We start from the raw sequence: 25016 nt of genomic DNA, 5'->3' as shown, positions 1-25016 counted from the left end.
CTGCAGCGATAATAATGTATCCCCTTTCCCTGTTAAAAAATTTAACACTCTGATTATTTTACATTAGAAAAGAACAGTCAAATCTTTAAGATAAGACAAAGTTATTTTTGACATGAATCTTGCACATCCTTTTGCTGACAAATAACATTTGGCTTTCTGAATCCTTTTCTGTGTTAGTAAGTTTGGTTTCATTGCTTGTATGTTTGGGGACAGGGTGGGTGGGATGTTGTAGTCTTTTTACTGTCTTTGGTAGTGTGTATTTGATGCCTTATTGATCCTTTGGGGTCTATGTTTAGGTTACAGATCATCCTCCCCGTTCAATTCACACACCAACCATGAGGACAGCATATATTGGATCGGGACTTTCTGCACCAAAGGTATTCAGTCAAGCGTTCACACTTTCTATACAGTAAGGGGGAAAATACCGCTCCTGGGCAACAGCTTCAGGAGAACTGTTTAGCACAGTAATCTTACCAGAATTGCCTAGGAGGTTTGTTTATATACAGACTGGTTGCTTTCTAAAATTTAAAACCTCTCATTCTTGCATTATGTGGTGTGACAAGTTGTACTGGGTATTCTGCTATAGCAGCACACAGTCATTTGATTATAGGTAAAACAATAGTTTGGACACTAGAAAGGGATAAATAAACCAGAACACAAAGAAAGGAAAAGAGACTTCCTAGGGTGTTTACTGGCATGTGTCTGACCAACCTGCCTCTATCCTCTGCATATAATAACACTGATGTCACTGTGGGCCAGTCTCAGATTAGCGCATCAGTGTGCTAATTAAATGCTTATTTTTGAGAAAAAGCAAAGAGTAAGCCTAAAATGAAACCGTAGATTTGCATTTTTTAGAAGCAATGTGGAGGGAGCACTACAGACAGCACTGCAGCACTGGGCTTGGGAGAAGGAATTCCAGTTTTTCTGTCTTCTGGCTTTTTACTTGCATAAATACCGATTTTGCATCAGTTGTTAAAATTATTTTGCTGTTGGCCAAATGAGCCAGTCAGTGTATGATAATTCACAGTGAATTGTGTATATTCGAGCAAATGAGGAATAAGATACAAGCTATTGAAGGGAAAATTTTCTCATAAAAGTGTCAGAAATGCCTCGATGGCTTAGGCATCTCTGTATATTTTAAAAAATGGCAGTTTTTCTGCAACTAGTTGATGAAGTAAGTCTTTCTAATAGATCTGGTTCTCTGCTTTGATAAATTACAAAATGGCAAAAGACTTAATCTGTATAAAAGCAAGCTAAAAAGTTTGAGCAGATAGTGTTCTGTTGGCAACATCTTAGTAGATCAATTAAAAAAAATACCGTAAGTGCCCATGGAATCACATGAAACAGATTTTACTGTGTACATCATTTCATTTCTGCAAATATTTCACTCACTAAGTAATGATTGGCTTCCTAATTTATTATGTTCCCTAAAGAACCGTCTTACTTTGTGATTGCATCATTTTTTTAAAGCTAAGTATTGTTTCCCTGCAAGTTTTCAAAACAAGACATCCACCTGTAGAGAGAAAGCTTCCATTGTAACAGTAAAACTGTCATTAAATATGGATGAAGTTTGAGCCCTTAGCTGTGATATCTTATGCTGTGAAAAACAGGAAAGTTAATAAAATTTTAATATACCTACTCACTAAAGTAGTCTGCAAAATTGTCTTATTTCAGATCACATACATTATCCAGGTTGTTTGGACAACCTTGCGTTCACCCTATGCTGTATCCTTTCTCCACCTACCAGTTGTTACTTTGCTGGGAGTTGTTTTTTAGAAAAGCAAAGGAGCTTCCTGGATTTTATATAAGGCCTTTGATGAATCATACTACCACATTACGTAGTCATTTAGCCTTGATATCATAGCATCAGCACTGCCATCCTTGAGGGGAGAGAGAGAATTAAAACACTTACTCATGTAGCCTGTGTTCCCAAGAACTAACAAAAAGAGAAGACCTTTCAAAGTCAAGTTCATCTATCCTCTTGTTTTTAAATGGGGTGTTCTGAAATTGCCTGTGCCCGATGCCATAAAGTTGAACTCTGTCGTGCTTTCTAGCATTAAAATTAGAATTTTGAAAGTCTGATATTTTTCTTTGAACAAAGGCATCTCTCCTTGCAGAGGAGCATTGAATTTGCAGCTTAGAAAATACTGTGGTGGGTTGACCTTGGCTGGCTGCCAGGTGCCCACCACACACATACATACACACGTTCAGCTTCCAGAGTGTAATGTAATAATTTTGGCAACTTTCCTGTCTGCAATGGAAGGAAACTTATGTTCTGAGACAAGGTCCAGTTTCCACAGTTTCATTTACAGAGGATGGTTTAAACTATCAATAACGAGCACTGATAAGGAATTTTTTTCAGCCCATGTGTTAGGAGCTCGGATCTCATTTCAGCAAACACAAATGCCACCATTTTAAAGGCACCTATGCACTCTTATGTCTGTGGGAAAAAAAATCACTGTTCTTCAGAAGTGTTACAGGTATTAACATCCTTGTCTGCTTGTTTCACAGCCTAAAGCCCACCAGTTTGTAGTGAAATCATTTAATACACCAACAAAATGCAATCAATGCACATCTCTGATGGTTGGTTTAATACGACAGGGCTGTACTTGTGAAGGTAAGCACTTGTGAAAGCAGGAAATGTGAAATGAAGTTCTTACAGATGCAAATTGCACAGTAAATCTTGAGGTGTAATAATGTAGGAGTCTTCTATTTATAATTTGAATTACAGAATATATTCTCATGCTTCAGTCTTTTAACAGTGGAAGCCAAGCACTTCAAAAATCTTATGTAACAGACTACCTAGTTATCTAGGGACATACTTATTCCAGTTGTTGGTAGGAGAGCTTAGATCAGTTTACTTAAAATAGCAATGAGAGGCCACAGTCAATGGTCAAGTATGCTGACAGCAGCTTTGCTTTCTGACTCAAGGCAAAATGTAAGCCAGCTTTGCCTTTCAGTACCAATTCTGCTTCTTTCCAGGACTAACTTATTCTAGGTTTGTATGTAGACAGACTGGCACTCATCATTTAGAGAACCTTCCAGCTTTTTGTTTACTAGTAGAGCTGGTCCTAGAGGAAATCATAGACATTATCTCAGTATGAGCTTCTAATTAGGCGCTTTCTTACCTGGATGAAACCAGACTGTGTATCCATACACCTCTGAAACTGAGAATATCAGAATTTATCAGAGCATGTAAAAGCAAGAACTGCTACTGTGCACAGATTTACATTTCTGTCTCGGTGTAGCAAAGTTCAGTGAAACTATTCAGTTGTTGGTCAAAAAACGAGAGAATTCCTTTATAACTGTCATCATAATTATCATAGCTGTTTGCATTGCACAAGAAATAACCATCAATCTTCCTGTTTCTTCTCCTCCTCACAAGTATGTGGATTCTCTTGCCACGTGACCTGTGCAGACAAGGCTCCTGCAGTGTGTCCAATCCCTCCTGAACAGACTAAGGGACCTTTGGGAATAGATCCACAGAAAGGCATAGGAACAGCTTATGAAGGTCATGTCCGAGTAAGTATCAGGTAGCTGCATTTGGAGCAATTATATGAAAGGTATATGAAAAATTGTTTTCTGGAGCTGGAATTAAACTCTAATTGGGACATCCCAGGAGGATGGATTCAATTATACTTTAAGGTAACAGTTTGGAAACTTAGACCTAAATGTTCACAAAGCAACTCTTAGCCTTTTCAACAGTAATTCTCTCTCCATCTCTGTTGCCCATTGTGTTTTGAGTTGGTCTTGAATAGTCCGTCTCTAGAGATCAGATAATCTTCGAGGGCCTGCGAGTTTTTGAGTCTTTCTGTTGATGCTACTACTGGTATTGGTGTAGATACTTGTACTTAAGTACTAAAAAACTCAACATAGTTTTGGCCATATTCCTGTTCACCAACTAGAGATGGATTTCTTTCTCTATATTTGTTAATATAGCTTTGAATGGGTTTGTGAAATAAGAAGAAAGATTCTGTCGTGCTATGAATTTTTTTTAGATAATACATTGTGGGGTCTGTATGGCTGTGTTTGATGCTCTTACTGCACCTGTTCTATTGCTTACATTGCTCAACGTTATCACTGAATAAAAGCTTGTCAGCCTAGATGAGAGAATTAGTTTTTATACTGTCTGATTTTTGATTGCATGCAAACTTACAGAGAGTTGATCAGAATTTATTTTGCTAAAGGTACCAAAACCAGCTGGAGTAAAGAAAGGTTGGCAGAGAGCACTGGCAGTGATCTGTGATTTTAAGCTCTTCCTGTATGATGTAGCAGAAGGAAAAGCATCCCAGCCCAGCGTGATAGTGAGTCAGGTCATAGACATGAGGTAAGCTGTTTGGTGCTGAGTGGGAGCTTTTCAGAGGCACTGGGAGGTTTTTTTCTGCTTTTCCTTTTTGTGAAATTGGTAAGCAAGCTCCAGAGCTTTTATGAAACACTGTAATCCATGTTGAGAGCTTCTAATTTTCTGGAAAAAAAGCAGTATTTGCAGTTAGCCTGAACTATACTTGGGTATATGTGGCAATTTAAACTTCCATTACTACATCATGTGCCAAAATGCATCTGTTCAGCTGTGTAGAAGATCTGAAATGAATAAAGAAGAAAAATACATTCTTTTGGAGTTGAGTAGAGTTTTGAAAGACAGATAAAACTTTGTTATAACATAAAACTAATAAAATTTTTGATTCAGAGGGCTAAATACGTTGTTCCCACTGTCTTCAGTATTACTGAAATACTACCAACTTCACTGAAGGTTGAGAACATTTAACATACCAACTAAGTAAAGCTCACCTCTGAACTAGGTTCGTTTATCCAGGAAGTCTCAAACAGCTGTTGCTTGTAGCTTACAGCTTCTAGTGAGTTTGGATTTTTATGAAGGAGTTGGAGATGTGTCCTTGGTCCAGGCTTATTTTTTAAGTTTGATTATATTTATTTTTTTAAAGGAGGTTTTAATTTAAACAGACAAAACCTAGACACTCTGATTAGATTTTTCTCCATCAACATTTATCAGGAATTAATTATGCCACATTACATTTGTGAGTTTCATCTGCAGGTGAAGAGGAAAGGATAATTTTAAAAGCTAGATCTCAGTACTGTCTTATTGTGCCCTTCACAAAACAAGGATATTGGTACTATGGAAATGTAAGTAAAAAACAAACGTACAGATTTTACTCTTTAACTCTTTTCCAATTATGTTTGTGGTCTCCATAAGGGATGAAGAATTCTCAGTGAGTTCTGTCTTGGCCTCAGATGTCATCCATGCAAATCGAAAAGATATCCCCTGTATCTTTAGGGTAAGTATTATGTCCTGAACCTAGTAACCCCAAAGTACAGGGTTTCACAGTGTGATGTATGGTGTGCATTCACTGACAGCTTGCTAGTATTTTGTTTTCTTTGCAAGTTCTGGCTGTGTGGTGTCCATGGCAGCAGCAGCCATGCATAAGGATCTGTACGTATATAATTTTGGTGGTAAAAATAGCTCTGATAAATTTAGACAAGCTCTCTTCTCCCCTTTACGTGGGTTTTTTTTTTTTAACTTCTGTTCTTCATGACCTTCTACGCTTTCATTTCCTAAAGTTGACTTCTGCTTCTCAATTTAATTTGTTGTGTTATTCCTGAAGCCTTTATTTTATGTTTTTTTCTTTGCATATATGCATTGGATCTCTGAAAACTCCCAGGCATCAAGAAGTCAGTCTAGAAATCTAGTGTAAAATGCTTATCAAAATTTATGTCTGTTACCTGGTATCAGGATTTTGCCATCATTGGCTTTTTCTAACATTCTTATTTTTACTAGATGTTCTATTTGAAGCTTCGACCTCAGAGAAATATCTTTGGTGTCATATCAATTCCCCTATCATTTCTTTATGATACCATGGTATTTCACTCCTTGTTTTTCCAGCTTTCAGACTGTTCATCACTGCATGCTGAGAGGAGATAAACCTACAAAAGGGGCTTTAATTTGTATCTATAGTAGCTGTACCAAATACGTGAAAAGGATCATAGATCATTCATTCATAAAGACCATTCCTATTGCATTAAATTATTAATGAAAACTATTGGTCTTCAAAAAAATACAGAATACTTCTTAAGAAATTATTGTCATTATCAAATGGCTGTAAGAAACAATTGACTACCTTATTTAGGGCAGACGTTTCCAAATTACAGAATAAATACAAATGCATTTAGAATAAAGCCAAAGTTTTGTCTGTACTTTGCTAAGTTACTCGCATCTACTGTTTTTCCTGCTGTGAGATTCAGTGTTTTCTATTAACTAAGGCTAAATTTTGCATTCTTAATTCAGGCAGCTAATGAAAAGGGCACTTAGAGGAATCTGATACCCTTGTAAAAATGATCATGATGAAATTTTTTATTGCATATGACTTAAAATATATATTTTAAAATTTTCCAGGTTACAGCTTCCCAGCTCTCTGCATCCAGTAATAAGTGTTCAATCCTGATTCTAGCAGACGGTGAGAATGAAAAAAGCAAGTGGGTAGGAGTGCTAAATGAGTTGCATAGGATATTGAAGAAGAACAAACTCAAAGACCGCTCAGTCTATGTCCCCAAAGAAGCTTATGACAGCACCTTACCCCTCATCAAAACAACACAGTCAGCAGCAATCATAGGTATGAAATGAGTACGAAGAAAGCTCCAAGAATGATGGGTATGCTAAAAGCATGCATTTTTTTGCAAAAAAGGTTAAATGGTGTCATCTACCAAATAGAGAGTAATATGTAGTGGTTTTATCCCATATGGAAATGCGTATGGGCTTGAGAGAGAAGTGTAATTCACTACCCAGTACTTTTGTTGGATCTTCTAAGAATGTTCCCCCTATTCACACATATTCGTAATTATGAATAATTTTGGATGAGAATTGGACATTACTCTTCTGTTACTCTGTAAATATAATTCTTAACTGGCCAAAATTAGCACTATAGAATAGACATAAATCACTGACTTTACAAATTTTGCTTGTGGGACCAAAGAGAAAATGTAAAAGCAGAGAATTAATTTAGCCATTTAAAATGCTACTGCATAAAATATGTAAAACTTTGATTATTTAAATTATTTAAATATATTACAGTTATTTCAAAGTCGGTAGTACACTTAAGTGCTCTGAATGGCTTGTTGAAAATGGTGGTTCTTGCTGTTACTGCTACTAGCAGGAGAAATGGGAAAAGGCTTATTTCTTTAGGATTTTTAAAGATTGGGAAGTTACCAATGGGTTTTTTGTAACATGAATGTGTTGGGTTTGGCTTCACATTTGTTTATTTCAAGATACTAAAAAACTGTCTCTGTTAAGCAGAATTACCACTATTGTGGAAGAAGTATTTGCAGAGAAAAATAACCTTTTTTTTTTTTCTCCTTAATATCACAGACCATGAAAGAATAGCTCTGGGGAATGAAGAAGGGTTATTTGTTGTGCATGTCACCAAAGACGGTAAGAGACTGGGAACTGGTAACAACTTCCGTAATATTAAATAATCAGAAAGTGAGTTTGTAACCTTTTTTCACTTTCAATACCCTCTGGTGTAATTTTTCTTGATTTACTACGTTATCAGCTGGACAACCCCATGTGAGAGCTGGTAATCAAGAAGGTGTTTTGTGTGCTTTTTGTTTTGGGTATCCTTTCCAGTAACAAAGATCCAGCATCTGGAATGCAGTTGAATGTTTTCTTCCCTCGTTTGAAGCAGGCTCAATACTTAATTCAGACCAGGTTGCTCGGGACTTTTTCCAGCCAGGTCTTGAAAATCCCCAAGGACAGAGGTTCCACAATCTCTCTGGGCTGCCTGTTGCAAATTATTCTCACAGTGAAACATTTTCATTGTATATCCAGTAGGAACTTCCCTCATTTCAATTTGTGACTATTGTCTCTTCTCCTGCTGTGTACTTCCATAAGGAGCCTGGCTTCATCCTTTCTGTAACCTCCTCCTTGGCATTAGAAATGAAAACTTATGTTCAGTATTTCAAAGAGATGTAATGATAGTTGCCCGGGCTAATTCAAGAAGCAACATGTTTAATTGTATGTTTTAGTCCGTTGAGGGTTTTCCTTTATTCAGTAGCTTTGTGGCTATAAACTGTTTTTGAAATGAATACTGAAATAATACAGCGGTTGTTACTGCATTGGATCCGCTCCTCCCCTTTTTTGATGAGGAAAAGCCAAAGGTCTGTCAGCATTGCCACATCTGGTATCATTAAAATACAAGTTTTGAGTCTGTACATTTTAATATTGCAGGGGAGCAATAAAGGGGGTTTCTTCGGTTTCCTTCATAGTTTATCTTTACAAATGCATATGTTATAATCAATTCACACTTCAACATTATTTATTTGGATTTGGGGGGGTTTGTTTTTTTCAGAGATTATCCGTGTTGGTGACAATAAGAAGGTTCATCAGATTGAGCTTATCCCAAATGAACAGCTCATCGCAGTAATCTCAGGACGAAACCGTCATGTGCGGCTTTTCCCTATGGCTGCCCTGGATGGAAGGGAGACTGAGTTTTACAAGCTGGCAGAGACAAAAGGCTGTCAGTCAATAGTCTCTGGACATGTGCGCCACGGAGCTCTTACATGCCTGTGTGTAGCTATGAAAAGGCAGGTCCTCTGTTATGAACTAAATCAGAGTAAGACACGTCACAAAAAGATCAAGGAGATCCAAGTCCACGGGAATGTCCAGTGGATGTCAGTCTTCAGTGACCGTCTTTGTGTGGGCTACCAGTCAGGTTTCTTAAAATATCCCCTTCACGGAGAAGGCAGCCCATACAGTCTGCTCCATCCAGATGACCACACACTATCATTTATCTCACAGCAGCCAACTGATGCCATCTGTGCAGTCGAAATCTCAAATAAAGAATACCTGCTGTGTTTTAGCAGCGTAGGGGTTTATGTTGACTGCCAGGGACGAAGATCTAGACAACAAGAATTGATGTGGCCCGCAACTCCATCTTCTTGCTGTAAGTTGCCGTATGTGTCAGTGTACTTGCTATTATACATTGAAGTGATCGCTGCTTGTATTAATATCCACAGAAAGTGAAGTTCAAAGATAATTACCCAACAGGTAAATGAACACTCGCAGCTTCTGTCAGCATTTTTGATCTAGTCAGAGGTTTTAATCCTGATCTCATTTATCCTGTCACTGACCTGTACTGCTGTAGCACAAAGAGGGATCAAGGGTCAGGATTTCTAACGCTGATGTCCAATTTCTAAATACATGGTCTGATCTCCAAAATGGCCAAAAGCCTCAGGTCCTGCAGAGGCTAATGGGATCTTTATGTATTCACTACCACTGATACTGGATTGTTACTTAAAGTCTTAAAATTTGATTGTACTTTGGCTCAGCATTGTGATTCAGGCTTTCTTGATGTACAGAGTCATCAGGATCTGGTAGTTTGACTTTTTTTTCTCTAATGGTATTTATTCCTACTTAATGAGGTTTTTTCTTTTCTTTCCTTACTCTTTCATTCTCTCTTCTTCAGCAGTTTTTTTGACGCCCTTCTCACTGATCTCCTTCTCTCTTCCTCTCCTTGCTTTCTTTAAAAAATCAGGTTTTAAGTTTTTTTTCCCCCTTCTGTCTCCCTTTTCCCTTCCAAAATACAGTGTATGGCAGGCAGTACAAAAAATATACTTCATAACCTTGAGGGAAAAATACTGTAATTTTTCAAGATTTCTGTTTCCAGCAGGAACTGTGTTAAACATTTATTGCATGTTTTTTCAAAGGTGGGGCTTTATTTTTATGACAGTTGGAGGGGAAAAAAAAAATCCTGCAATGCCCATCTCCTTCATGATGTCTTTCAGAATGTATATAAAGATTGTCCTCAGAGTATCTGTGAATGAGCCCAGTCTTACACTTGTTTTTTAAATAGTCTGCTGCCTTACCTCACTGTGACAATAGTACAGTCACATGGCAAAGGAGAGAAATGTTTCACCTTGTTTGAGTGAAGTCCCTTCTCAACGTGGAAGGAGTGACTTTTATAGGCTGTATGTCACTTCTGGTTTTCAAGCAAGAGTGTGATTATTACAGTGGACTCAGAGAATGAATGAATCAAAAGATTTTGTGGTAGATTGAAAAACAGGTATTTTCACATGTAGTTCATCTATACTGGTCATTGACATTTGTGAAAGTTTTTGATTGCCTTAAATGAAGTGACTTGATGCTATTCCAATTCAGAATGGAGGTATACTTTATAGTAAAAACTGTTACATTTAATCACAAATTGGATGCTCTTGTTAGTCTTGGCAGACCATGGCAGTCTCGTTGCTGACATGGAAATAGTAAATTCTCCTTTAGAAGCGGTCCCAGTGGAACAAATTTCATCCTAGGAATGTGCCAGATGAGTAGCACAAGAACTCTCTACAATCTTGAAAATAAGAAAAGAGACCTAAAGCTTGAAGGAAGCATGAAGATTTTTATGACTGTGTCATGGTGCTTAGTTCCAGCTGATGTTAATTTAGTACATAGTCCAAAGACTAAGAGCTCAGTTCATTGAAATGACAGTTTATTTAATAACTACAATATATTTTCCTACTGCATCATTTACAAAATACAAGCTCTTTAAAATAGGGCTTTTAGAAGAAAAAGAACTTCGAACCACATCAGTGTTTGGCAGAGTAAACTCTAGTCCCTTGTAGTTCAAAAAGGAGCTTGGTTCTGCAAAGTTAAAAGTCATGGAGGTTTTAGGTTTTTGGTGGTGGTTTGCCTTCAGAATATATTTCTTGGTCATTTTTGAGTTAAAACACATTTTGCAAAGACTGTTGTTGGATTGTGGGGTGATCTTCTTTGTAATAAATATGGTTAAACCATAAGAAATCGTATATTTTGAGCCCTGTCTGTGACATGACATTCATAGCCCTGACATGACACTATACCTAATCCTTACCTCTCAGGTTACAATGCACCATACCTCTCTGTGTACAGTGAAAATGCAATTGATATCTTTGACGTGAACTCCATGGAGTGGATTCAGACTATTCCTCTCAAAAAGGTAACTTGATGTTTCAGTATCAGTGAAAGAATATGTCTGGACACACTGTTGCTTTGCTACAGTCATACCGGGTTTTTTAAGCACATTAGAAGCCATCATTGAAACTGCTTGTTTAAAAATAGTGAACTAAAAGAAGAGCTGCTGCAAAGTAAGCAGTGGCTTTTGTTTGAAATACAAGATATGAAATATGTTTTGCATGTGGTTTCAGTGTTATAGATGAGTCATCAATCTGGAGCATATGAGTATGTTAGACTTACTGATATCTTTGTGGAGAGCAGTTTCTTGGTATTAATTGCGTATGGCTTCATTGGGACTGATTGCATCTATGTTATTGCCAGAAGATGGTGGATGTTAAACAGGTGTATAATTAAACAGGCCTTCAGAGATCTATCTTCTGCTGCTTGATAACATTGTTGACAGATAGGGTTAGAACATTTTGGTTCAACCGGTACAAATATTAAAACACGAGGATGATGTCAAGTTTGAATTATTTATTAAAAGGAAGAAGTTTTTGAAAATTGATGCTTCCTTGGTATTTAGGAGATGTTTGTTCAGCTGTATTTAAAAGAAAAAATAAAAATGGGGTTAGACTGACTTCAACTTTGTATTAGTGTCAACATAATTCCTTTAACTGGCATTCCGGTGACACAGAACTACAAGAAATTGTCCTTGTGGTCTTGTCTTAGTCATTCAGTCTCTCTGCATATCAATTTCCCATGTGTCTGATGCAGGCCAGGATTTTATGGCAATAAATAATGCAAAGATCAAGTTGCTCAGCTATTAACCATCTTAAGGAGGGAAGAGGGATCTGGCCTTTTAGAGGAGATTTCCTCTACTCTTTCTCATGTCCAAACTTTGAGTTATTAGGCAGGCAGAGCATTTTTTTCCTACACAGCAGAATGTGATTTAGTACTTTGATTAATATTTGGCTCAAGACTGCCCATTTAATGAATGAAGCTACTCTCAACAAACAAGAGTTGCTACATCTAGGAGACTCAAAAATGGAAATTTATTATGGAGGGCTTATTTCTAACACAATTAGCAGTCTAGGAGAGTGGAATGCTTCTTTGATTTTGAAGTTGAAAATCACAAATACCAGTAGGTTTTAGCAATCTGTATATACTCTTATCAAGTTGCAAAGCGTAATTGTGACATGGTACTAACACAAAATAAAAGCACAGCTTATTGCTTTGTGCATCTAATAGACAAAATTGAATTGTTATATGAAGTAGGCTTTTAACAGAACTATTTATTTAAATGCTGGGAGGAATGGTGTTAAGGCAATGTCTGTAAGTGGAATTTTAGGCAATATCCTCTGTACTCATTCTCCAAACAGTTTAAAATCTAAATTTTTTTTTTGAACTCTGCTTTGTGACTTTAATGGCTCACAATTGGCATATGTTACTGGAGGTAGGAGACACTGCTCCCTACAGTTCTTCTGTGGAGCAGGCTTTGCTCTGGCCAATTACACGGTTCTGCTGCCTGGTTGGCTCTATAACAGTGCTCCTTTTATGGAGCTTATAATGCACCTTGGAGCTTTCAGAATAAGATGCACTATATAAATGTAAGTTATTACTATTATAAGGACTGATTTTCCTTGTTTCAGGTACGACCCTTGAATACCGAAGGATCATTAAACCTTTTAGGCCTGGAGACAGTTAGATTAATATATTTCAAAAACAAAATGGCAGGTAAGTAAAGAGAGGCCAATTTTCATCATGCAAATTTTTGTTTAGAAAGAGCATTTTACTTTGGCCTGGATCTGTGTATTATAGAAAGTGATCTCTCAAACGTATGTGTGCTTGTTAATTTGGGAGAAAGCCAAAGCTTATAGATTCCACAGAGACTGCAATGATGTCTGCTAGGCAGCCACTCTGAACTTTTTTTTTCCCCCTTTTGAATATTCAGTGAAGACTGGAAATAGAAAACAGAATGACTAGACACTCCCTCCAAATCTGGGATCACCTGCCAGAATGCTATCTAAAAATGCCTGCACAATTAAAGACTTTAATAGTGATCTTGGCAGTACTGGATTAAAATTAATATTATATCTAACCTAAACAAACTTTTCCTAAGGATCAGAAAGTAATACAGTATTATGTATTTGTAACTTGTTATTAGGGCCACACATGATTGTGTGCCAAAGTTTTAGCTTCAGAATTCTGTTTTTGTTATGAGTCTTTTTTGACCTTTTTTTCTTTTTAGAGCCCATTTCAGAAGCACACTCCTGAATAATTTCCTTAACCTTTTGTTTAACCTCTTTGATAGAGAGGGAATGTGCTTTGTTTTAACCATCAAAAGCTATAAATTTTTTTAACAACTATTCTGAAAACAGTAGAAATAAACACTGTAGAAACATATACTGCTGTTGGCAGTGTTTCAGTGTTTATTTAAATTGCAGCAAATGAGTACAAAAGAAATGACAGTGGTAGAGAGGAGCAATATGGTGGAAGTATGTATAAAGAATTTTCAAGTCTAATAAAGATGGAACATTAAAAGTAGAGCAGAAGAGAAGAAAAACTGGAGCATAGGATCAGAAGTGAGTGAGGTTGCTGCTTTGCTCCTGTACACTTCCCACTGTCCTTCAGAAAAGGTTGCCAAACAGTAAAGTATCCTCCAGGTGTATCTCTTTAAAAGTCTGCAAGTTTTTTACCCTGTAGCTACTTCCATAGTAGATCCCATGCTTCATGAAATCTCCAGCTGATCTTAAAGAAAGAAGGGATTTTAGTTCCATACAATGGAACAGTCTGTTTGCAGTGGTGTCCAGCGACAGGACTAGGGGCAATGGGTGCAAACGGAAACATAAGAGGTTTCAGTTGAATATGAGGAAAAACTTCTTTACTCTAAGGGTGACAGAGCACTGGAACAGGCTGCCCAGGGAGGTTGTGGAGTCTCCTTCTCTGGAGATATTCAAGGCCCGCCTGGATGAAGTCCTGTGTAGAATGCTCTAGGAGAGCCTGCTTTAGCAGGGGGGTTGGACTAGATGATCTCCCGAGGTCCCTTCTAACCCTTGTGATTCTGTGAAAAAGTGTTTTGGCAGTAATCAGTAGGTGTTGGGTATGTTCAAGCTTATTAAGTGTAACATTAGTCTCTATATATAAAACAAGACAGAGCAGTTGTAGCGTTCATTCAGAATAACACTCCTATTGTATAATTGTCACTGCTACCCATTTCATGTCTTCATTAAAGATGCCTTGGCCAGATGTACACATGTGGAAAAAATCTTCCCTTTTCCCACAGTTGCACCAAAGTACATCAGTGTTCAAACATTTCAAATGGAGTAGTCTCTTTGGAGCAGGGAATGAATGAAAAAGAATCTTGTGTTGAGTTTCCAGACGATTGGCAGAACAAGACTATTCTAGTGATTTTCAGTGAGAACTGCCAAAGAAAGTTTGAGATAGAGGACTGAGATCCTTTCCTAAATGTTTTGTTTGGAAGAATTAATCAGCGGTATTTTGAGAAAAACAGTTGTGGCAGCTTGTGTGTGAGGAAGGGTTAAGTCTCTCGCTGTATAACAGAGTAGATAGTAACCAAGAAGACCCATAAACCAAAGAGCATTTGTTCCGGTTTGATGGGTAATGGGTGGTGTCCAACACTAGCAAGAGCAGAGGGACAAAATGTCTTTGAATTCAAATGCCATGAATACCTACTAAGTTGTCCCACTGGGTCATCATATTTATATTAATTTCAGAGGGTGATGAACTGGTAGTTCCTGAGACATCAGATAACAGCCGGAAGCAAATGGTTCGAAACATCAACAACAAGCGCCGCTATTCGTTCAGAGTACCAGAGGAGGAGAGGATGCAGCAGAGGAGGTCGGTATGCAACATGTACTTGTCTTCTGTACATGCCTGTAGGCCCTGAAGGACAGTGAGTGGTGCCAATGTAGTCTCATTTTTTGCTTTATGGACTGCCCATTCAGATGTTTCTGTCTCCTCGCTACCATGTTAATCCTCAATGTTTAATTTGTGTTAATACCAGTTTGGTTATGGATATGCACTGGATACACAAGTATTGGTTAATTCAAATTAATTATGTGAAACAGCTGTAATTTGGAATGCATGTCTCTACATATTGTATATAGGTACATAGGTGTGCACATACGCTGTATATATAAAGATCTGTAATAAAGACTTTGCAAAAGGAGATTACATTGCTAACTATGCATATGGATTAATTACTTTCACAATCTGGTTCTGCTTTTCTTTCTTAAGGCAATTCTACTCTCAGCAGTATTCCAAGGCATCTGCTTTTTTGATTTATAGATTTAACTACATAAACATTCTATAAATCTCAGAAAACTCACCTCTTCAGAGGACATAGGACTTCAGGATGTGTTTCTAATAGAAGTCTTTAACAGGTCACAAATACTTTCCTAAATGGCAATAAAAATAGGTCTGCACTACTCGCAGTGTTCACAGAGGATGTTACCGACCGTTTACTGTCACTCGCTAAAGATGACCTGCTACTGTGCTAAGCTACTCTCCAAGAACTGAGTATTTCAGTTTTCTAACTTCCAACGTCTTCCACCGATGGTTGGCTCCCAGCTTTCCTTTCTCTTTGGCTCTAAGAGAAGTAACAGCTGTGTACAGTGGACATAAAATTCCAGTTCTGGTCCTTGCCTTTTCTGAGCTGATCGCGGTTTGGTCTTTTAAAATTGTATTTATTCTGAGTTCTGAAATGCATCCTTGCCATTTTGAAGAGCTTTTAATTCTGACCACAGACTGGGAAAGGTACTGCAGTATTACTTTAATTCTGTTTTCATATTTTGTACTTCATTTTCATCTCCAGTTTCTAATACATTACAGTGAGTTCTGCTTTCACTCATCTTACAGAGCTTTTTATCAGCTTATAGTGGTTTTATATTCTTTGAATGTTAGTAACTACTGGGCGTGGGCTGTTAGCCTGCAAACAGCATTCTTTTCTTCTGGCCCCTTGCCCTCTCTTCAAGCTGGAAGCTTGTCCCATGCCAGTGCTGATAGCAAGGGTTTATCACTGTTACCATGGTTAAATAGTTAATTTCCATTGAAAAGTAGCTGATAATCAAAGCTGTACTGTTTTATAAATGTCCATCCTCACCTCAAACGAAATATCTAAACAAAGTCCCTTCTGTTCCAGGGAGATGCTACGCGATCCGGAAATGAGAAATAAATTAATTTCTAACCCAACTAATTTTAACCACATAGCACATATGGGTCCAGGAGATGGTATACAGATTCTCAAAGACCTTCCAATGGTAAGTACAAAAGTACTGTGACTGACTGCAACAGAAGCTGCAAATAAGTGAGAGAAAGACAAGTACATTTTAAATGTATATTTAGAGTGTTGATGCATTTCATATCAGGAGCAGTGTAACTAGGGAAGTAGAGCTGAACATGCTCTGCTGTATGTGATAAAATATAAACAAAGAGGATGGCAATCAAGCATCAAGGGGAGGAGGAGGAGTGGCTAATGCCTCATGGGTTTTAAGGAAGATTTGCCTCTCAGTGTTGATGATAATTTTTATGACCCATATGAAGGGACAAAATTAGGAAGGTTTTAGCCTGTGTTCTTTGTGGGAATGGAAAGAGAAATTCCTTTCTCCATGAATTGTAGTTCAGTTCCTTTCTTCTCTTTCTATATTTAGCTCCAACTTAGCCTATCTCTCTACAGCCTTTTTTCCTCAGACAGTGGAACCATTGTACTTTAACAGTGTGTAGTGCCCAAATTTCTTTCCATGCCAAAGATGTTATCTTTCTTTTTCTCTCTAAATTAACGAGTCTCAATGAAACAGAACTTCTTGCGTAAAAACTAACCTTTTAAGTTGAAAAATGGAAAAAGAAATAATGCAATAGCACACACACATGTTCGTTTCCACAAAACCTTATGTAGGAAATACCTGGAAATTACTGAAATTTTTGAGCTAAAGACCAGTTAATATTTTGTTCATAGGAGAGTATTATACTGTTTGCTTCCTTGAGCATCTTGTTTGTGTGTTCTGTACTGTTTTCTAAACTTGTTCACTATGACAGAGATGTGATTCAGAAGATGCTAATTAGCACTGTAAGAAAGATCAGGTTATACGATATCAGACAGATTATATGAGCACCACCATAGGACATGGGCATTAGTACAGCAGTGCTGTCAAAAATGATCATCCGTATTGCTTGGAGTTTGTGCAGAAAGCAGGAAGCGGATGCTGAAATTGGGATTTTCAGATGCTGAAAAGCCCAAAGGAAACAACAAGAAGACTGGAAGATAAAGTGTGACATGCAGTTGCACTAGTTTAGGAGCTTAGGAGCATAACCTCTGGTCTCCAGATACTCATTTTACCTCACTTTTGCAGCAAATGGTACTTATGTTACGCTTTACCATAAAGTCTGCACATTGTCCATGAGCCCTTCTGGCACTGTTTTCCTTAGATGAGAAAATGGAAGGAGAGGAAAAGATCTACTTTAAATCTCATACTAGAGATGCTCCGAGAAACCTCTCAATAACAGATATATTCAGTGCAATTGAGCAATAAACAATGTGTTGTGTGTGTGTATGTTTATAAATAAATAATGAAGGACCCGCTTCTAGAAAACGCATGACAAATCCATGGGAGGTTGGCAGGTAGAGTTTATCTTACCTGGATGTAAGTATCCATATGTCTAATGTTAAACAAAGAATGGTAATTTGCTTCAGGACAGGATGTAGACCAGAACATTTTTTTCACTTTTCCATTTCTGGTGGAAATGTCTGGTCTTTAAAATATTTCTGGCTCTTCTCAAGCAGAGAAAATAATCTGCTACTGCTAAAGGTAGGGCAAAAGACATCCCGTTTCACCCCATCAGTAGTTGAAAGTTCATGCAAATCAAAAGCTGCAAGGACTCTTAATCAAGCCCCAAATCTGGCAAGTGTAAAATGAGGAATGATTTTTTTCTATAGAAGGGGATTTTCTAGGCTTAGATGGATTAATATTTCTTCAGCAATGTCATCTCTAAATGGCTTTTAGCTTTGAATTCATTCTAATTTGCAAACCTTATTGGCTCAAAGGTCATATTTGAAGTTTAGGACTGGTACTTTGCTTCTTACCAATCAATATGATGTTTTGAAATAAATTCATGAGTCACTTTCCACACTTGATGAGAAGACATTAGAAAATGTGTACAATATAGAATTGATTTCTTGTTCCACTGCTGCAGCTTCTTTCTAAAGTTACTATTAAAAACTCCTCTTTGCAAGTAGGTATCAATCTTAATGTTGGGAGATAAAGCAAATTTGACGTGTGTTTTTTCAGCAGCTCCTTACAATCATCATACTGTATTTGTATTCCTAACCTAACGAGTACAAAACTGCATCAATCATGGGAGTTGAAAGTATGTGAATTTGAAAGTGTAACTTGAGATTAGGAAATAAATGTTCTGTCAAGAGCTACTTCAGTCTGGGCAGCTTTTTCTTTTCCAACAGCTTCCTGTAAGTTATTTCACTGGCCTAAGTTTTCGTTTAGTCTGCTCCAAACTACCTGCTTTGTTGCCGAGGCACAAAAATAGGAGAAAAGGAGTTGTGTGTGCATATGATGTCATGTACTGAGTCTAAAGTTTTATTTGAAAGATAAATTTAGAACTGAAAGAGAGGACGGAAATATTTCCAGGAGAATCAGTACATAAGGTAAAGAATACTCATCCAACCTGGTGTACAGTTCATCTTTACAGGGACATAGAATTATTTCACTAGATTCATACCTTGTTCCAAAAAGGTGAATAGCTGCTTTTTTGGTTTGGTTTTTTTTTTTGGTTTTTTTTTTTTGTGCTTCTTAGTTAGCGTGTGTGATGATTTTGCAGCTCGAACATCTTTGTATTTTTAAATAGATCAGCATGTTTCAGAAAAAAAATATTTATTTTTAAAAAACTATGGGAAAAGTTGCAGCATTTTACTTTGTGAATGCCTGTTTCTATTATGAAAGTGGATGATAAAATACATTTTTTGCCTTTAAAGAAGGCTACCACTAGGGGGAACAAGTAGTGCAAGGCTAATACTTTTCTCAAACTCTCTTCATCCAACTATTTTAGGTGATATAGCTTCTTTTTTCATGAGATACTGGAATCCAGAAAGTGAGTGAAAGAATGGAGTGGGCCTTTTTATTTGCAGTTTCTTCTGAATTATTTGAGCAATTTCAAAGTTAGCTGGATCTACTGATGCAAATTTATTCATGCAGCATGAGGTTTCACTGAAGTCAGTATGGTGCTATGTAGGCAGAAGGGACCTTAGTAATAAATAATAGAGACTAGATCTTTAATCTCTGTGTTGGATGGGATTGCCACAAACTAAAGAGCCAGCTCAGCCTAGCTTTTATCTAGCATCCATGAACGAGCTTTATAAAGCAAATGACAATTTTTATATATATGTATGTGTTTGTATTTATTTATGAATATATACATACTCATCTAAATATGCAATATGAATCCAATCCAAACTTATCTGTGCTGTCCAACTAACCTGCCTCTGCTGCTTTTTTCAGGGGAAATGCCAAAAATTGAATGAAGTGCAGAATTAGAATTGGTAGTGATGGCCCTTGCGTGGCTGGGCTGCGCTTTGTCAGTGGGCAGGAGGGGACATACACTTGTGCTGCCTTAACCCGTGGCCTAACTGCCTGGTGGATGCAGAGCCAACGGGAGCTTGCTTGCTATCTTGCCATTGCTGTTCTTAATGATGTCTTTTAAAAGACCAACTTTAGAGAGTTTTAATTTGTATTGTAAATGTAAAAAATGATAATTGGATAAATGGAAAGTTTTATATGCTCTCAGGCTATTTGGTATGTTGGATCAGATGCCTACATAAGTGCAACATACCTGTCTGCATGTGATAGCCCTCGCTGATGCAGCCACACAAGGGGGAAAGATGCTTTCTCTGTGCGTTGCTTCCAAGGACTTGGTATGCAACAGGCATGTGACACGAACAGTGAGATACGTTTATGGCAAATTTCAGTCTATTAGCCTAGTCCCATATTGGTGTTCTCCAGACACCCTTGACTTCAGTATAACCCTGTGCTTGGGCAGAAACAAACAAGCCTAAGTCTTGGAGTGAGATCAGATTTAAGAGAGAAAATATTAGAGATTATCAGGCAATTGTAAATTTGTATCCTTCTTTTCTTCATGATGAGCAGTTACTCAGGGGTCTGGCTTTGACAAGCAAGTTTTTGGGCTACAGCACAACAGAAGCCAGAAGTTCTTGTTTGCTATTAACAGAGCCATAATCAGTACCTATTTGTATTTTATTGATGTGGATACTAGATCTGGGTCATTGTCTTGTTTTGTACAACTTGGAATCGTTCCTGTTAGTGTATCCCCAAACTTATTTATTTACATGTTTTTCTTCCCTAGCAGCCTGTCACCAATTAACTGGCCGTACAGTCTGGCCTCCCTTCTGCCCTCTTGTCCCTTGAAGCCACTTTATCGTGGATGCTCCTTTGTAGTGAAGATCTGAAATCTGGAACTGCACTTACTGCAGCACAGACCACCTCTCTGTGTACATCAGATGTACAGGATTGATTTTTTGCTTTCATATTCTGCATGCCTAAGTATTTTACATTCAAAAGCTAGTCGACTGCCATTATATTTGAACATTATGCTTCAGTTTGACCTCATTATACATGAGCCATTATACTTCCATTCTAGATGACGTGTGAAGCTTTGCTTGTTTCAAATGAGAAACTTTTAGAGTAAACGAATACTTACCCATATTTGGTATTCTTTAAAGAAAGTGGGAACCCTATGCATGCATCTAATGGTGGAGTCCATGGAGAAAGTTCCATGGAGGATCATTTTAAATATGTCGCCATATGGTGGCTTTCTCACATTCATGAATGCTGGCTAAATATTTCCATGGTCTGCAGCTGGCCTACCCTCTGCTTTTTAGCTTGCGATTTTAGACACTTCCTTTTCTCCCTTATTGGCTTTTTGGAATGGAGCTGGCTTTGCTGCCAGTTCTCTGTTGTGAGCAGGTAACTCAGCAAAGTCTGCTTTCCTGGACCATTCTTGGAATGGTGGCTCCTTGTACTGATATTTAGATGCTGTTAAACTTACTAATAACAATTTAATGTATATCATGTCTTATATGCCATAATGTGGTAATTGATGTTTTGGTTAACATGCAAAGCCTCATAATAACTGTGTGTTTAAAAAAAAAAAAAAAAAAAAAAAAGAAGTTGGATTTTACCAGCTGAAATGAAGAGAACAGTAACAATAATGTTTGACAATATGTATTGGGATGTGACTTAATGTTCTTCCAGACTTTAATACGTTCCACATACAAAAGTAGTGCCTTAGGTTCAGTGGAGGGGTAAGCTGTATTTTTACCATATTTTATTTTTTTAAGTCCTAACATTTCTAATGTTACTCAGATCTGTTTGTTTTAAGATGATGAAATCAGTTGGACAGGGGGAAGAGAAAATTAGAAGTTAGAGAAGGCAGTCTGATTTGCTGGTGGCCGTTGGGCAAACCATCCCCTTGCAGGCTGACCTGCTGATCGTGTACAGATGGCACAGGGAGGGAGACCGACGCTCTTCCACTAAATCTGGATTTAGATGACTTTAAATTACCAGAGCACTTGTGTCAGCGCATTCTGTAGAGATGAATTAGAAATTGTTTCTGTTCAATTTGCAGGATTACTTCTCCCCTCTCTTTCTTTACGTCACACTTTGGGAGCATGCTGCTCAGTTGACCTGCTAAAAACATTTGAATTTCCCAATACTTTTGCACCTTATCTGCTGAGGGCCTAGTCTTGTGCAGCGCAGAGACGGCAGTGCCAAGTTAAAACGCTGTGAAGATTTAGTGAGTGTGCAGAAGGACGTAGGCCTTGTGTCATCTGTTTACAGCAGAGTAAATTGTCCCAGTTGTCTGACACTAACCAGTTCACCTTCCCACCCAACCTGTGTCCCTGCTGTCGAAATGCTGTTCCCTCCCATTAGAAATACTGTGTGTGTTGTACAGGTGATACTAAATTTTAATGGAATCGCTAATATGCATGAATAACAGAAGGAAATCTCTCATGATCTTTAACTGTTGTGTATTCTCATCTTTTCTTCTCCCACACCATCTCACCTGTGTTCACCTTCCTTTATTTGTGTTATGTCTATTTTAGATTGTAAGCTCCTCAAGGCAGGGAACTGATGCTTCTCAACTGTCTGTAAAGCACCTTTTACAACTGTGGTGCTCTTTGAAATATCAAATAATAATAAATATTAGAATCTATTCCCAATGAGTTAAAAGTTTTATTTGTTTTTAATGTTTTAGCCACAGCAAGGGCGGCAGGCCCATGTGACACCATGTAAGGAAGGTGCTCAGAGGACTGGGGGTGACCATGTAAGAAGCTGTGTGTTGACGGGCAAGCAGGGTTGCTGTCTGGCTGTCCTTCAGTGTTTGACTGCTCTTGTGGACTGCTGTTGCCAATGTAACCTGTACAACCATCCTTCATTGCTTTCTCTCTCTGTTGTCTTTGATAGCAGCGTTCCCCTTATCAATTCCCTCATCATCACTCCCGTCTGATCTCCTCTCCGAGCAACTTTGAGCACATCTACCACATGACTGTTAATTCAGCCGAAAAATTCCTCTCTTACGATTCCATAAACCCTGCATTTTCCCCGCCTCCACGCTCTGTCCTCGGTACTCCAGACTTTATGACTCTGAGGGTATGAACAGCTGAATCAGGTGTTCACTCTACTAACACTGTGTGGTTTTCCTTTTGCCTGGCTATTAACATGGGAGAAAACCCCTTGTAAGTGGTTTCCTTCACCCCTTAACTTTCTTCTGTCCCAACTGATTTATTTTCTGCTATCAGCTGTGGTCTTCCCACAGCTCTGACATGCCAGGAAACAGATACTTCATGGCTTTAAAAAATAAAAAGTGCGTAACAACTGGGCTGAACGTTGTGCTATGAGAACAGCATTTTTAATCACCAGGAAGGATGTGGGAATTTTGAATTACAAGTTCTCTGTTCCACAGTGTTCATCATCCAGCAGTAGTGGCAGGATGCTGTGTATCGGGTTGCATTAGGAAAAGGTTCTGGATCTGTCTGTGTTGGACCAAACTTTCAAACTCTTTGTTTATGATGATACCATGTGGAGTGCAAGAATTTTTACACAGCGCTGTGCATAGATAGGGACAGACACAGGTTGTGCCTCATATAGTTTCTGGGTTAAATAAGTGAAATTAGAACATGTACAAGCAAGATAAAAAATTAAAGATAATGGCAACTTGCTGATGCAGATCCTCTTAATCCTGGTAGGTTTAAGCAGAGGCTCAGGTAAGATGCTGTTCTGTAAATATCCTTCCAGTTGGAATGTAAACTGGGGGGATGGAAGTGATCTTTTCTTTTATCTTGTATTGTGCATCCTGGCCTGACTATGTGGGGGTTGCTAGGTCCTACAGAAATACAAGCCATACTAAACCAGGCTCACAAGTACATGCTTTGCAGTGGAATTGTGTGCCGTGCTGTGGCCTGCAGTTCTGCTTAGGATGGATTTGTTGATAAATCGGGAATAACCTGTGAGGTAGATGTATGTGATGGCAGTTGGTTGCTCAGGGTTTATATGGGTCTGAGCTATGCCCGTTGCTGTAATGGGAACACTGCTGGTGGTTTCTGTGGCCTTTGGACACCCTTCAGACAGGCATGGCAAACCTTCACCACCAGACCACTTTGAGTGCCTCTTGGTTGCAGTTCTAGATCCCTATCACCGGGAAGGTTTTGGGATACATACCTGCATACACCACCAGAGAGAATTTAAAAATGCAGGATGAAAATTGATTTCTTCCATATGGCTCCAAAACAAATTTGCACAGCTAAGCTTTGACTGGTCACGTGCATGGTCATGTGTTGCTGTCACAACCATCAATATTCGAAAATGAAGTTGCAGCACTTTGGAAAACAGGCTCTGTGATGACAGGTTGGCATCCATCCTGGCTTTTCTGGCAGGAGGAGAGATGCAAATACACAAGAGGAATGCTCTATTGAAATGCAAAATAAAAATATTGTTAAGCCAAATTGAAATTTGTTGCTCTCTTAGAGGGTCATTATAGGGTCACTGAGGCTGTGTTTCAGTTCTAGTTTCAACAGTTGGTGTTTTTTTTAATCCAACTGTACTATAAAATTTTCTGTGTTTAATATGCAGTGATGTATCACCGGACTATGGCCCACCCTCTTACCTTCCCTTTCTCATGTGAGTGGTCTACCTGGGATCAGTAAGGAATGATCCCTGCTGTTTCATGCAATAATTCTTAATTTTTGCTTTAGGAGCGTCCCTCATCCTGATGTTGCAGCCTACGAGCATAAATTGGAGGAAAAAAAAGTGAAGCAGGCAACCTGGAGTGTTGAGATCTTGTATCTGTTAGCTCCTTAGGCCAATGGAGGTTTAGTCTTGTATGAAGAAAAGCATTCATCTCCCTTGTGGCTTGAGGGTAGAGATGCAAGGCAGTGAGTTTTGGTTTCATGTATGTCCATCCTCCCCTTTGTGTTTGGAGATTTTAGTGTAAGAAGGGTAGCGCTCCCACCGAGAGGACCGTGGTCCCATGTACGGGTGGGATATTGGAACCAAACCAGCATGGAACCCATAGAGGAGTTGAAAAATGACCCGATGAAGTAGGCTTTTAGATTCTGTCATATTATTTCACGGAAGAATTCAAAGATCAGGTTTGTAATGTAATGAACAGAACACTACTTAAAAACAAAAAACCCCAGAATAACAAGCAGCATGATGGACAGAGAAACATAGGCAAACAACATCCTATGGCTGGTGTAACTGTTTCGTTGGACCTTATGTTCCCACCCCACTGCCCGAGAAGGGCGCATGGGAGCAGTTAGCGTGGGCGCAAGAGGCGAGGCTCGGTATCACTGCAGAGTTGCGAGCGTGGCAGCGATTGCACGTCCATAACCCACAGCTCCACAGCAGCTCCATTCTCTGGCTGGGAATGGGATGCGCTGGACTAATTTGGGTCTTTCGCCCTATTTCACAGTGATTAACTTTGCTCAGTAAGCAGCTTCTCTGCTACTGATTTTGTTTCTCTTGTCTCACCTTTCTCCATT

The 25016-nt window shown here is 38.4% G+C and overlaps 1 protein-coding gene across 4 annotated transcripts in view; it reads left to right on the top strand.

Moving 5' to 3' along the window:
• CDC42BPA (CDC42 binding protein kinase alpha) overlaps positions 1–25016 on the top strand; it is a 185415-nt gene that overhangs the window by 155004 nt on the left and 5395 nt on the right. For 2 of the 4 annotated variants that reach the window (XM_035903628.1, XM_009648187.2), the window contains 12 exons: positions 297–377; positions 2512–2617; positions 3386–3522; positions 4188–4327; positions 5210–5291; positions 6407–6623; positions 7376–7438; positions 8355–8948; positions 10879–10976; positions 12583–12667; positions 14668–14791; positions 16095–16212. In XM_035903628.1, the coding sequence (XP_035759521.1) occupies positions 297–377; positions 2512–2617; positions 3386–3522; positions 4188–4327; positions 5210–5291; positions 6407–6623; positions 7376–7438; positions 8355–8948; positions 10879–10976; positions 12583–12667; positions 14668–14791; positions 16095–16212 (1845 nt within the window). Of the gene's footprint in view, positions 1–296; positions 378–2511; positions 2618–3385; positions 3523–4187; positions 4328–5209; positions 5292–6406; positions 6624–7375; positions 7439–8354; positions 8949–10878; positions 10977–12582; positions 12668–14667; positions 14792–16094; positions 16213–22440; positions 22627–25016 lie in introns of all 4 variants that reach the window. The other 2 variants (XM_035903627.1, XM_035903629.1) reach the window with 2 other exon arrangements.

This window comes from Egretta garzetta, unplaced genomic scaffold (genome assembly GCF_000687185.1).
Source record: "Egretta garzetta isolate BGI_Z169 unplaced genomic scaffold, ASM68718v1 scaffold11, whole genome shotgun sequence".
NCBI classification, from domain to species: Eukaryota; Metazoa; Chordata; class Aves; order Pelecaniformes; family Ardeidae; genus Egretta; species Egretta garzetta.
This window is presented reverse-complemented; position numbering and strand designations above follow the sequence as displayed.